General features: G+C 34.6%; 1 protein-coding gene across 1 annotated transcript in view; it reads right to left on the bottom strand.

The window, feature by feature from the left end:
* Positions 1 to 14,417, bottom strand: part of EYA1 (EYA transcriptional coactivator and phosphatase 1) — a 156,140-nt gene that overhangs the window by 97,388 nt on the left and 44,335 nt on the right. The window contains exons 8-9 of the mRNA XM_049781818.1: positions 3,516 to 3,598; positions 2,685 to 2,871 (exon numbers count right to left, since the gene is read on the bottom strand). Coding sequence (XP_049637775.1) covers positions 2,685 to 2,871; positions 3,516 to 3,598 — 270 coding nt within the window. The remainder of the gene's footprint in view (positions 1 to 2,684; positions 2,872 to 3,515; positions 3,599 to 14,417) is intronic.

The raw sequence follows: 14,417 nt of genomic DNA, 5'->3' as shown, positions 1-14,417 counted from the left end.
ATTACAAGAGGGTTCACAGGACCAAATGGTTTGCTCGGGATTGAACCAGGGTCAGTCACATGCAAGGCAAACACCCTATCTACTAATCACTCCAGTTCCACTCTTTCACTTTCTAGGTAAAATTTCTTTTATAGTAAAATATCAGAGATAAATGATATTTCAAAAGCATGTCTTAAAACTCCTAATCAAACTTAGTTTGAGAAACCTGATTAAGATTTCAACTTTTGGGGCAAATATGCTCTTTGGGCCTAGACACCTGGTGGCCCCAAGCACAAGTCAAGTCTCCCACATCTACCCTTCTGAGGTGTGGACATTTCCTAATTTCAGGCTGGGTTGTTCACCTCTGGAGATGCATATATTCTCTCTTGATAGTGGTACTCTCCCTCCCCTTCCTCAGAATTTATAAATAAAACATGTTTTTACTTGAAAAAAAGGACTTTGATTTTAATGTAATTTTTTACAACCAAATAAGTGAGTTATGTAAAAATTTCCTACTGTCTCTTTTCTTGTCCTATCAATTTACATATATTCAAGAGTTTTTTTATTTTTACTAACATATCAACCTTTGTTTTTAAGTTCCTTTTACTACTGAAAAAGCTTTGTTTTTTTCCACATGAGTGAAAACACAAAATCTCTCTGATATTAAAAGAAAAGCTATTATCTTTCCTCGTGGTGCCTATATGAAGTGTTTGAAAGAAAACAGAAAGCTCTATGACTGTGTTACAGTAAATCCAGTGCTTTCCACAACAAATTGATCATGAGTGTGATGTGAAAGTTAACGAACAGAAAAAGGGTATGTTTCCTAAGTTCTATGAATGCTGTTATTTACATACTAAAATTGAGTAAAGGAATTATTATAAAATTTTTCGGTTAAATATTTTAACTAAAAATAAAATGTTTCCAGTTGAAATGTGGACCAGAAATTTTACTGTATTTATTTGAAATACAAGTTATTTGAAATACAAATAGATGCAACTTCTTATGTAGAATAAAAAGTGTTTACATATCTTGAAGAAAAAAAGGTAAATCATTAAAAGACTTTAAGTAGTCTAATTTGAAGGGCTCATTTGCTAATATTTACAAAATAAATTGTTGTCATACACATGTAAAATCACTTTACTTTTTCCTTTTACCTTTTCTGAGTTAATTAGCACAAGTACCCTTCAGGATGTCAACTCTGACCCTCAGGTAATTTATGTTAAACTCTGGCTAATAAAAGAGGCAGGGAAAGAAGCAGAGAGATTGAAGCTTGGCTGACTCAGTAAGATTCACAAAGCTGTTCATCAACCCCTGGCCAAAAATGTACTTTTCCTAGTGATTCTGTCTGATTTCTTGTGCAAAACTACAGAGACCCCATGGAATTACCCCCATAGAATAAATATAGAAACAGAATTTCAAATTAGTATCCATACATGAAACATGTTTCTTTGGCTAGTCTAAGAAGTCCATCAAGTTAGTTTTTATGTGCTGCTGACCCAGTTACAAACTTCAGCATCACACAGGGTTTCATGAGCACTACCAGAAGTAATCCTAAATTACATATCCAGTAATGATTCTAAGCACAGACAAATTTGGCCCCCAAACCAAAGAAACAAAAACATCTTTTCAAAATAACAAAAGCCAAACTTAACTAGCATTCAGACTGATCACAAGCATCATGAAATTGATGATGTTTGATTTTGACTTGTACCTAAAAATTAAGCCTTGTTTCTAAGACTGAATAGCAAGTAGAATGAAGTCTCTGATAATAATGGCTAACATCATAAGCTAAGAAAAAATAATACTTTTTTTTTTTGGTTTTTGGGCCACACCCGTTTGACGCTCAGGGGTTACTCCTGGCTATGTGCTCAGAAATCGCCCCTGGCTTGGGGGGGCCATATGGGACGCCGGGGGATCGAACCGCGGTCCTTCCTTGGCTGGCGCTTGCAAGGCAGACACCTTACCTCCAGCGCCACCTACCCGGCCCCGAAAAAATAATACTTTTACAATAAATGTGAAGAAGCTGAGAAGTATGAGAGAAAATGAGAAATACAGGTAACGGCTAACTCAGCAAATCCGACAACCAATGCTACGAGATCCAGAATTAATGAAGGAGAAAATGCATCAAAGACACAGGAGGAAAGTTTTCAGAGATAGAGATATTCAGGACTTTGAAAAAGTCCACTACAAAGTGCAGAAGGGTGAAAATGCCTATAGTTAAGATGTATTCTGAAATTCTCAGTTGGTCGTAAGTGGGAAAAGGTGGTTCAAGAAAATCACTCTTCCAAGATCAACCCATTGCCATTATTTGAACTTTTGGAAAAATAATAAATATTTTATGACAAACATAAGATAAAAATGATGTCACTTATTTTTATATTCAATACATAACGAAACAAATTTATCTTAATAATTATAACCAAGTAATTAAATTTACTATAAAAATTTAGAATTTGAAAATTGAGAACATATTTATAAGTAGATAAAATCTGTCGCACATGCTTTTGAAATTTACATTATATATATTAAAATTCTTAACAAATAAATTAAAATAAGGTTAGCATGCAATCAGTCCGCTTGACTTGCATTGAGACCTTCCTTCAACTTGTATTAAACTGTACGGCCATTTTATAAATGAAATATGAAAAATACATTTAAAACCACCAGATATTTAGCAGAAGGACTAAGAAAATGCACAAGATTACCTGCTGCAGGATCTGTAACTGCTTGGCTGGTGATACCAGATGGTGGTTCCTGAAGCTGGTAAGTGGCATTTGTGGAAGGCGTCGTGGGGCTCGTATTGCTGCTTGTCATATAATGTGCTGGGTAGGGAGAGCTGTTATAATACTGTGCATACTGGCCCTGGCCAAAGCTGGGATATGATGGATAGTCCTACCAAATCAAACCACACAAAAATACTGTGTCAGACTACTGCTACTTCTTCAAATTAGATATTCCAGAAAGCATACCTAAAGGTCCTTGTGTTTCTGTGTCTTGTTTTACATTTGTAAGAGTACACAAGTGCACACTGACTGGTGTTTAAACTTGAAAACACATGTATATGTAAAATAACCCATTTTAAAATATTTTTTATTGCGACCAAAGTGAATTACAAATCTTTCACAGTAATATTTAAGGTACAAAGTGACAATGCATGAGGGCCATTCCCACCACCAGTGTGGTCTTCCTTCTACCCCTGTTCCCAACATACATTCCATATCCCCCCTTTGCTCCCTGGACTGCTAGAAATGACACATAATTTTTCTTATTTCTTCTATTCATTCCATGATGTATGACTAGGGAAAATAAAACCAAATGAAAACTAAAAAATTTGCCTTTCTAAGTAAATATAAAGTTTCTCACCACAACTAAGAAAAGTTTTTCAAGAATATATACATACATATATCTCTACATAGATATTTAGATTTTACAGATATAAATGGCTTAGGAACACATGCAGAATGTTACAAAGATATTAATTTATATTAAAATATGTTGCATTTTAAATATTTTTAGAAAAGTTAACTTAAAATTACCTGTTGTGAACTGTTAAATCCAGAGGAGTTTGTGAGTGAATTATTTCCTGTATATAATCCTGATGAAGTTGTAAAACTGCTACCTAATAGAAAATGAAAAAAAAAGATGATACATTGTGGCTATCAATAATTGTGAGTTTATACAGAAGGAATTTCACTGATACTGCATTTGGCTTATATTCAATCAAATTCCCTGACAACTATTTTTAGTGGTTGTCAATTTTAGTTTCAGCATATTACAAAGGATTAAAAAACTTAAAGTTTTAACTTCTGAAGATGAGAGTCACATATTGAAAGATGAAGAAAACTATACTTTAGTACAGAAATATTACAATGAATTTATTAAAATATAAAACACCCTCAAAATTTTCTCTCCTTATATTAAATATGATAATGGATTAGATTAGATGATTAGATGATATTAAACATTCTAGCTATTTCAAAAAGTTATGCTATGACTTCTAAATCTAAAAAATGTACACGTCCTTAAAAAGAGTCACTAAAAAAACACTTTTTTTTTTTTTTTTTTTGCTTTTTGGGCCACGTTCTGTGTGACGCTCAGGGGTCACATGTGCTCAGAAATTACTCCTGGCTCGGGGGACCATATGGGACACCAGGAGATGGAACCAAGGTTCGTCCTAGATTGGTCGCATGTAAGGCAAACGCTCTACTGCTGTTCTATCGCTCCAGCCCCTGAAAAAAAAAATTTTTTTATTTCACAAAGTATTTAAGTGTTTGGTAAACAAAGAGGAACATGATATTGATGTGTTTCAAGTATAATTTGATTTTTTTAAGTGTCTCTATATATTTATCAATACATATAGGCTTGTTCAGGATAAAAACAAATCTTAATGTCCTCTATCACTTTTCTATACAAACTATGCAAAGAAATACTATACGTTTTTAATGATCATACTGGGAGACAGTCTTAAAAAGGACAGATAAAGGGAATGGCAAATGTATATAAATGGGTCTCATATGCTACCAAAAAGGAATCTAAGTGAAAACCGCTTTCCTTTTGGTACATTTGGCCAATAATTGACAAATTTTTCCTCTTATTTAATTATAAATTCTTTTTCTGGTCAATTTTTTATTTAATTTTTAATTTAAATCATTGTGATGTACAAAGTTGTTTATAGCTGCGTTTAGAAACATCTTATGTTTTCAGACCTATCACCAAAGTCAACCTCCCTTCACCAATTTTCCCAGAAATCATCCCATGCCAACATCCCACAGCTCCAGCCTACCATTATAATGGTCTCTTTATAAAGCTTGGTTGTTAAAGTTTGGGTCTCATAATTTCACTGTTAATAACACTAGCCCATTGGATATTTAGTTCTGTCCTTTCTTAACATCACCAATGCGCCTAAGACCCCCTAGCCCAGGGGTTTCAAATTGAATTTACCTGGGGGCCGCAGGAGGCAAAGACGGGGTGAGGCAGGGCCGCATAAGGGATTTCGCTTACCGAATATTCGCAATAAAAAATCGCATTAGTAAGAAAAAATAGCAAAAAAATCGCATTAAACATTTGCAAACCCGAATGGAACTGCTCGGGGTATGCGAATGTTTAATGCGATTTTTTTTTTACTAATGCGATTTTTATTGCGATTATTCGATAAGTGAATAATCGTGAATACTGCAATATTTGAAGGCCGGCTGCGGGCCACAAAATGTTGTATGGAGGGCCGCAAACGGCCCGTGGGCCACGAGTTTGAGACTCCTGCCCTAGCCCCTGTTTCCTGTAATTTCATATAATCTTTCTTTTCCCCCACTCAATTTCTTTCCTTTTTCTCACTATATTCTCGGGCCTAGAGTTTTATCAACAACCCTCATTTAAGTCATTGCATTTCTTCAGTTAGTTACTCTAGATATTACATAAAAATGATATCATCTTGGGGCCAGAGCGGTGGTGTAGCAGTAGGGCATTTGCCTTGCATGCAGCTGACCTAGGATGGACCGCAATTCGATCTGTGGTTCGATTCCCCCGGCGACCCATATCATCCCCCAAACCAGGAGCGATTTCTGAGTGAATAGACAGGAATCACCCCTGAGTATCACCAGGAGTAGCGCAAAACAAAACAAAAATAGAAACAACAAAAAACATATCTTCTTGTATTTATCCTTATTTATTTGGCTTATTTCATTTAACATAATATCTTCCAGTTTCATCCATGTTTCAGCAAATTGCATGATTGCACCATTCCTTACAGCTATGGAGTATTCCATTATTTACATGTACCACATCTTCATGATCCATTCATCTGTTGTTGGACATCTAAGTTGATTCCAACTCTTAGCTATTGTACTAAGTTCTGCAATGAATAATGGTGTGCCTATATCCTTTTGGATGATTTTAAGAAGAAATTTTAATTACTACTATTAAAATATACATATATACATAACATGTCTTTATATAGATAGATAATTAGAAAAGTTCTTCAGCAACAAAACAGAAAACATAATCTGGTTTTTAATAACTGATTCAGAAAATTAATACAATGAAGATAGTAGAAAGTATTTAACAATGTAGGGGTCAGAGAGATAGCATGGAGGTAGGATATTTGCCTCACTTGCAGAAAAATGGCAGTTTGAATCCCGGCATCCCATATGGTTGCCTGAGCCTGCCAGGAGCAATTTCTGAGCATAGAGCCAGGAGTAATCCCTGAGTGTTGCTGGGTGTGACCAAAAACAAAAAAAAATGTATTTGACAATGTAAGAAAATGTTTTATACTATTTTATTATACTATTTATTTATTATTTTATTTTATTATATTTATTTTATTTATTATATACTAATTTATATTATTATTTTATTAAATAATGTTTTTATATATTTTAAATAAAATCACCAAAAAGTATAAAATATTTTAAAAACTTGTGAATCTGGGTGCTGCCGAGTGTGACCCAAAAACCAAAAATAAATAAACAAATAAATAGAACCACAGATTACCTGATCACTACTATCTGTGATAGTACCACATATCCCTGATTACATATCCCTGATCACCACTTAAGCTTATTATTCAGTGCAGAACCAAGAATACAGAGTATGGCCCCTAAACAAACAAATACTGGAATTTTATGACAGATGGCTAGTATAGAAAATAAATACATTGACAGTTTAAGAGAACACTTTTATTGAGAACTAGTTATTAAAAATACCTGTGGTATGGCATGTTAATTAATAGATGATAATTATATACTTGCTACTGATCATCTCAGAAGTGACTTAAGAATCATAAGACATTGTTTCCATTCCTCTCCCTTTGAATTATTTGGGCTTTGGACAAATAAGCCAAGTACCCTAATATATAATTTCCCTACCTACAAAAATTTCAAAATGTTTCTAAGTTCTTTTTTTTATTATTTTGGGGCACACCTGGTGATACTCAGGGGTTACTCCTGACTATGCACTCAGAAATCGCTATGGGAAGCCTAGGGTGGGGTGGGGATTAAACTGAGGTCCTTTCTGGGTCAGCAACGTGCAAGGCAAATGCCCTACCACTGCACCATCGCTTCGGCCCCTATTTTTAAGTTCTTAAGTCAACTAAGTGAGATAATGTTTCATAAAACCTAATTCAGTATCACAAACACTGGCAACTATTATTATTTCAGTATATACTTATAAGATTCTCTACTGCATTATGCATCTTTTGTCACTTTTATTTCTCCAAATTAATTAAATATGACTCAGTATATCTGCATATTAAAATTCTTCCCCATTTATTAATCAAGAATTTATGTATTTTGAAAACATGACCCAAAATTATTTATTTTTATTAAGAGAGGAAAACAGTATTCTTTGGGAACCACACCAATAGTGGCTTAGGGTTTACTCCTGGCTTTGTGCTCAGGGATCATTAGTGGTAGCAGCTGGGAGACCTTAGCATGAGCTAAAGATCAAGCCCAGGTCAGCAGCATGCAATGCAAGTATCCTGCCCACTATACCATCTCTCTCTCCAACATTAAGGGGAAACTACTTTATAAGCTAGTTTCAAATTTAATTACCATAAAGTCATATAGCTGAAATTTATTTTCTAAAACACCTATCACAGATTAGTAGAAGATTCACATACTACTACTTTTTTTTCTTTTTTACCATTTTATATATAAAAGAAGGCCTGTCATCAGTGCAGCATTCCCATCACCAATGTCCCAAGTGTCCCTCCTCCCCATACAGGCCTGTTCTCTAGACAGGCTTTCCACTTCCCTCATTCAGTCACATTTTGTTATGATGGTTCTCAGTGTAATTATTTCTGTGACTGCACCCATCACTCTCTGTGGCGGGCTTCAAGACTTGAGCTGGACCTTACTGTCTTCCTCTATTTTGTCTCTGAGAATCATTACATAAATGTCTTTTATTTTTCTCTAAATCCTTAGATGAGTGAGACCATTCTGTATTTATCTCTCTCCTTCTGACTTATTTCACTCAGCATAATAGATTCCATATTCATCCAAGTATAGGAAAATTTCATGACTTCATTTCTCCTGCCTGCCTATTGTATATATGTACCACAGTTTCTTTAGCCATTCATCTATTGAGGGGCATCTAGGCTGTTTCCAGAGTCTGGCTATAGTAAACAGCGCTGCAATGAATATAGGTATGAGAAAGGGATTTTTTGTATTGTATTTTTGTGTTCTTAGGGTATATCCCTAGGAGTGGTATAGCTGAATCATATGGGAGCTCAACTTCCCAACTTCTTCTACCATAAACATCTGGGCCTCAGTAGACAAGTTGCCTATACTAGTGTTCATTTGCATCTGGAAACCACTTATCAAAATATTGAATATTGGGGATGTGATGATCATCATAAAGGATTAAAACAATGACAAAGTCAGTCTTTGAAAACATAGCATTGTCAATGTCACTCATTAGGATGGTGTAAGCATTGCTTTGTTCCTTCGAATACTGAATCTTATGGGAAAATGACTTATCACATATATGTTAATGAACTAATACTTATTGAGTGTACATATATTATAACAAACTAATATAAGGAACACAAAAATTTCTTATAAAATAGTGCTTAAATTTAATTTATGTAAAAATATAAATGTAAATATTCTTTTTAAATTTAACCACTATATACATTTGATAGAAAAAAACTGTTTTGGGTTACAGCTTGTTATATTCATTACACTGAATTTATTTAAGGTTCTGACTTGCTACTTTCATTTTTATTATGCATTTAGAACAATAAATACTGGCCTAAATAATTCATATCTTCCAAGAAATGAATAAGGTACAGAGTATATATATTTTAAATGGAGATTTTCATTTTCTAAGCTATTCCCTGGAACAAAGCAAAAAAAAAGACCATGGAAGCTAAATTGGCTCATGCAGGCCACTAGGGTATGACCAGTAAATCAAAGTTCAGTATTCCAAATATACCCAAGTGACTTTGCAGACTTCATGCTAGTTATAAGATTGTATATTTGCTGGAATTCAACATAAGTTATATTCATTGCTGGCTGACTTCAGCCTGAGATTCCATTTTATTTCATATGCAGAAGCAGGAGTTTAATGGCACTCTGGTGACCTAGGAGACGTAATGCAACTTCCAAAAGGATCTAACTTGTTTTGGAGAGAGTATATACCAGTGATTTAGGCTCTGGCAAAAATATTAAGTTCTTAACACCACATGCAGATTTGCAGGGATGCCTACCTGCACTCATACTATCCTAGGCAAGGAGAGATGCAAACTGAGCCCAGCCATTAGCTCTGGCTTGCCTCTACACAGACTTCCTTATGGTCTTCTGTTTAATCCTCCTATACCTTCATATCTTCATACTCCAGAAAGAAAGTAAAGGGCTAGTGGGATAGCTCAAGTGCTACAGCGTAAGCCAGATCTTAATGGTCTATCTAAAACTTATAGAGAAGTTATAGATAGCCAAGGAGAACCCCGAGTATCATCAGATGAGCTCTGCTGGTGCCTAGTAGCCCTGAATCTGCACACTGATCTCTCATATTTTATATGCATATTTGAATGCATATTTGATCTTAATCCAGAAAGCCTATACAACACTATAAGCATGAAACCCAAACTACAATAATCAAACTTTAAAAGGTGCCTATTAAAGAGGCAATCAGGGAGGTTGGAGAGAACCTGGAGATAATGCTAGAGGGAAGTTCATACTGATGATGGGATAGGTATTGGAACATTATGTGCCTGAAATTCTATTAGGTCTAACTCGGTGAATCACAATGCTTTAAAATAGAAAGAAAGAAAAAGAAATAAAAGGAACTGCTAGCAAATTCTTACTGTCCTCAGGAGAGCATTCAAACCCTTTATCAGGACTTACAGGATTTATATATTAGAACCTAAGTGGTCTGGCTCTAATTTTCTCTTGAACTTCTTTGGTCATTTCCCAGTAACCCCAACCTCAGGCACTCAAATGCACATTCCAGCCAACACCAGAGAAGCAGCTTACAGGTTTTCTTAAAGACTCCTTTTACTTTTTTTTTTTTCACTTCTAGCCATTGTAGCCTGGCTTACTATTAATCACTAAAAATCCCTTCCTTAAAAAAATCTTTCCTTAAGTTTCTGTCCTTTTCTGTTGTCCTAAGTCTGAATTGGCAACCCTCCCTCTTCTTCAGCATTTATATTCGTATATAATACACATTTATGTAGACAATATTTATATTCTATATAATATTTTACATATATATTCATGACTTACTAATCAGTATTTATGGATAAAACACTTAATATATAGAAATTAACCAGTTAATATGAATCAAATAAAATTATATCGAAATGACTTAGACTTTTTCTTACCAAATAGGCAAAACAGAAACTGTAGAGCCTATTAAAGTAACTAGATCTTTGTAGTCAACCCATTATAAACATCCCAATAGTATTAAAAGTAGTAATATAAAAAAAAGATTGAGTGCTTTATGTATGCTAGAAGCCTATTACCTTTCACTTGCTTCATAACAGAATTTGTTTCTCTAAGAAATATTATTCAGCCTGTTTGCTCTGGTGAACCAGTCTGTCCTGCATATCAATTCATAAATCAGTGTTATATCAAAGGCAGTGGTTTTCAACCTTGCTATAACTATGGACTAGCACTGACTTAGGGATCAGTGGTTAAAGACCATGTCTCTAACCAGAAATCATATTAATCTCCCTCTGCTAAAAGTAAAATTTCAAATAGCTCTGCCTACTACTTTTAGAATCTAGACAATTCTTTCTCACATGCTCTTGCCCTATACCGTTTATGATAAGATTTGAAATTTACTCAAATTTTCCTATAATTATTTTACTGGATCAAATTAAAAAAATTAGAATGAAAACAAAAGTGATAAGAATAGATCACAAAAATAATGAGTGCTGCCTCTGAGACTGATCAAAATAAACTACTGCATATGTGATAAATCACTAAGCTTTCACTCCCATGTCATAACTGCCCCTTCTTAAAAATTATAAGTATGGACTGAAGTGATAGCACAGTGGTAGAGTGTTTGCCTTGCATGTGGCCAATCCAGGATGGACCTCAGTTCAATCCCCAGTGTCCCATTTGGTCTCTCAAGCCAGGAGTGATTTCTGAGTGCATAGCCAGGAGTTATACCCCTGAGCATCACTGGGTATGACCCCCAAAACAAAAACAAAAACAAAAACAAAAAATTATAAGTAAATCAGACACAATCCCAAATTTGACTTCAGAATCAAAGCTCTTAAATTCCATTGTATATTACTTCTTAAAGGAGATCTTTTTCTCTTAATATGCTTTTTATATAACATATTCAATGCACAGCCAAGTAATTATTAGCATATGATTGCTGTTTAAAGAAGATAGTCTGAACTATTCATAAGACACAGGAATCACTATCCTGTTAAGGTAGAAACAAGGTAGGGGATTGAGTCATATGACCTGAAAAATCTACAAGTCTGGCCCTCTCCTACAGTGAAGTGCTTCACTTCTAATGCAGGTTTAATTACCAATTCAGCGGATATTAAGCAACTGCTTTAAAATCATGTCACTACTAGAAGATAACTTTTTACCTCAAACAAACAAACAATCCCAGACACTAAGTAGTTCAGAATGAAAGCCTGTGAAAGACTATTCCCAGTATTTTTTTTTCTTGAGTTGATTCAAAACTCTCAGGAAGTAATCACATGTGAGAGCAGGTGTCAATACCATTAGGTGGATTTCATGGAAGTTTAAAACACCACCATGTAAAGACAAAACAGTAATGACAAAATGCCCAAGAAAGCTTCAATGTGTACCTGCTAAATCCAGTTTATAATCTCACAGGAAGAAAGGAATCCTCTACATCCTACCCTGTGCAGACCCAGCAGAAAGGCTGCAATAGAAAAAGACTTCTCCCTAACACACTGTACAGTTCTATCAAGGGGGACAAAACATATTGGGATGACTAAAAAAAGCAAGACCTCCATCTTCTCTTACAATCTGTTCACAGTGGATTTTGCTGATTAACCATATTATTTATTTAGAACATTAAAAATTAGCCTGTATTAGTTTTTTTTTTATTTTTTTATAAAAATAATAAAGATTTTTCTCCTTCCCTATATATACTGGCTTCACATGACAAGTCACCTGCAGATAAAAAGAGAGTTGATATACTCTATGATAAAATAATTTTATATTTTATGTACAAAAATTCCAAAAAGGAGAATCAATTTCATTAAAAGCTCGTTATTTCTCAGTTAAGGAGTCTGCTAGAGATGGGTTCAAGCAAAGCTCCAACTATGCTAATATTATTCTTAGTTAATTTGGAATTAAGTTAAGCTCTAAATAGGGTGGAAGTGGGGATACCCCCTGAGCCATTAAATAAAAAATAAGCTTCATTTATTTAAACAGTTTGCTTTTATAAAATCTGTAGCCCCACTTTTCTGAAGGGAGCAAATGCTTTCCAGAAAAAAACAGAAAAATATTCATTTCCATTTTGAATATTTTGAGTCAAAATTGTCATTCCATTGCCCCATTTTTTAAGTTGAAACTTATTTTCCAAATGGCTGGACTTTATATAAAATAAAAAATAAAAGGCAATTTTTCAGGCTAGCCCCATCTGTAGCATCTTCTAGCACTCCACAAGAATAATTAATTACTCCAGAGTCAAGCTCCTTAAACTTTTTCCTTGGGATCCCATTTGCCAGGAACATCTTTATGCATACTTCAGTGTATAGGAGTATAAAGTAGGTATATGAGCTAAACACTTATAATAGATCATAAAAAATTATTGTTTTTTTTCAAAGGCTATTCCTGGCTTTATGCTCAAAAGTGACCCTTACTAGTACTCAGGCAATTATATGTGGTGCTGGGATTGGATTGGCTTTGCTACATACAAGGCAAATGCCTTTACTCCTACACTATCTCTCCATCCCCATAAATAAATTTTAAGTCAAAGAAATCTTAAAGTTACATGATTCCATCTGAAATCACAATCCCCAGTTTAAAAGTTAGGCTGAAAAGGATACTGTGAACCCAAACAAAATAAGCTCATGAAGATAGCATGAAGCACTATTAACCTACATTACCTACAGAACATCAGTTCTGATGTGAAGCTGCTCAGCAGTTGAAATGAAAACACCTATTTCAGCAAGAGAATACTATTCTTGTAGAAAAGTGTTAAAAAATTCATTCTTAGCATGGGGTCCCTGAAGAACTACCCTTAAAAAACCAGAGTGAAGGGCTAAAGGGAATTATCATGGGGTGGAAACTAAAGTGATGTGGCAAACAGTTCTCCATTTAAGAAAAATAGCTCAGCAGGATTGGAGAGACAGCACAGCTGGTAAAAGCACTTGCCTTGTATGCAGCCAACCCTGATTTGATCCTGGCACCACATATGGTCTCACTTCCCCACTCCCAGCTTGACCAGCATTGATACATGAGTATGGAGCCAGTAGCAATCCCAGAACACAAAGGGCATGTACCCCCCCAAAAAAAAAGAGTAAGTAAAAGAGTAACATCTGAATAAAAAAAATAAGCATATATTCTTTAATTGAAAAGCCTAAGAATGTGCTGAATCTCCTTTTTAAGATTAGAGGAAGTGAAAGGGAAGCTATTATAAATGAAAGTATATTTATGTTTACTGGGCCAGAATTTGGAGGCTGGGAATTTTAGGAAGTTAGGGGTTCTTTTTCATACCCAGTGGTGCAAAGGGATCACTGCAGGCCTAAGGAACCTTAGGCCAGAGATTGAACAGATAGATCATCCTCATGCAAGGCAAGTGACTTTACCTCTTGTTCTCTCTTCAAACCAAGGTTGAAATTTAGTGTATAGAGTAAATAGAGGTGTTAAAAAAAGTTAAGATATTCACCAATCAATTTTCCAAATGTCCACATTGCAGGCCATATTTTAATTATAGACTTATTCATTGTTTTCATGAAACTTATCTTTCTTTTTATTAATACTATCACTGAATGTTTCTCTCATTAAGTTCTCACTTTCCATTTGCAACCCATTTGGATCAAATTCTATTTGTCAAATAAGCTTTCCATGACATTCTCTGCCCTGATTTTACCTTGCAAGAACTCATGCTCAATAAGAACTGATAATTTGTAACTTATCTCTTTATTAAAATGCCACTATACAAGATCTCATTAGTCATATTTTCATCTTGACCATTCATTAATTGCTCAAATTCCTGGGTTCTAATTATCTTTTCTGTCACATATAGAGAAGGACAATCCAAGGTTAACCTCATGCCTTTGAAAGGTTTCACCTGGGTCAAGTGAGAGACAAATTAGTGCTGGAAAAGTAGTAAGTCACAGAAGAATGCAGAGAAAATACAACAGGAATTAGAAATCATTTATTAGAGAGAAGAAAACCATTCTAGACCTTGGATTTATTGTGATATCTATGGATTATACATTTCAGAAGGACATACTGAAGGTTGACTGACATTAAAAGCAAATTTAAAAACTCTCCCAAGTT

This window comes from Suncus etruscus, chromosome 10 (assembly GCF_024139225.1).
Source record: "Suncus etruscus isolate mSunEtr1 chromosome 10, mSunEtr1.pri.cur, whole genome shotgun sequence".
NCBI lineage: Eukaryota > Metazoa > Chordata > Mammalia > Eulipotyphla > Soricidae > Suncus > Suncus etruscus.
This window is presented reverse-complemented; position numbering and strand designations above follow the sequence as displayed.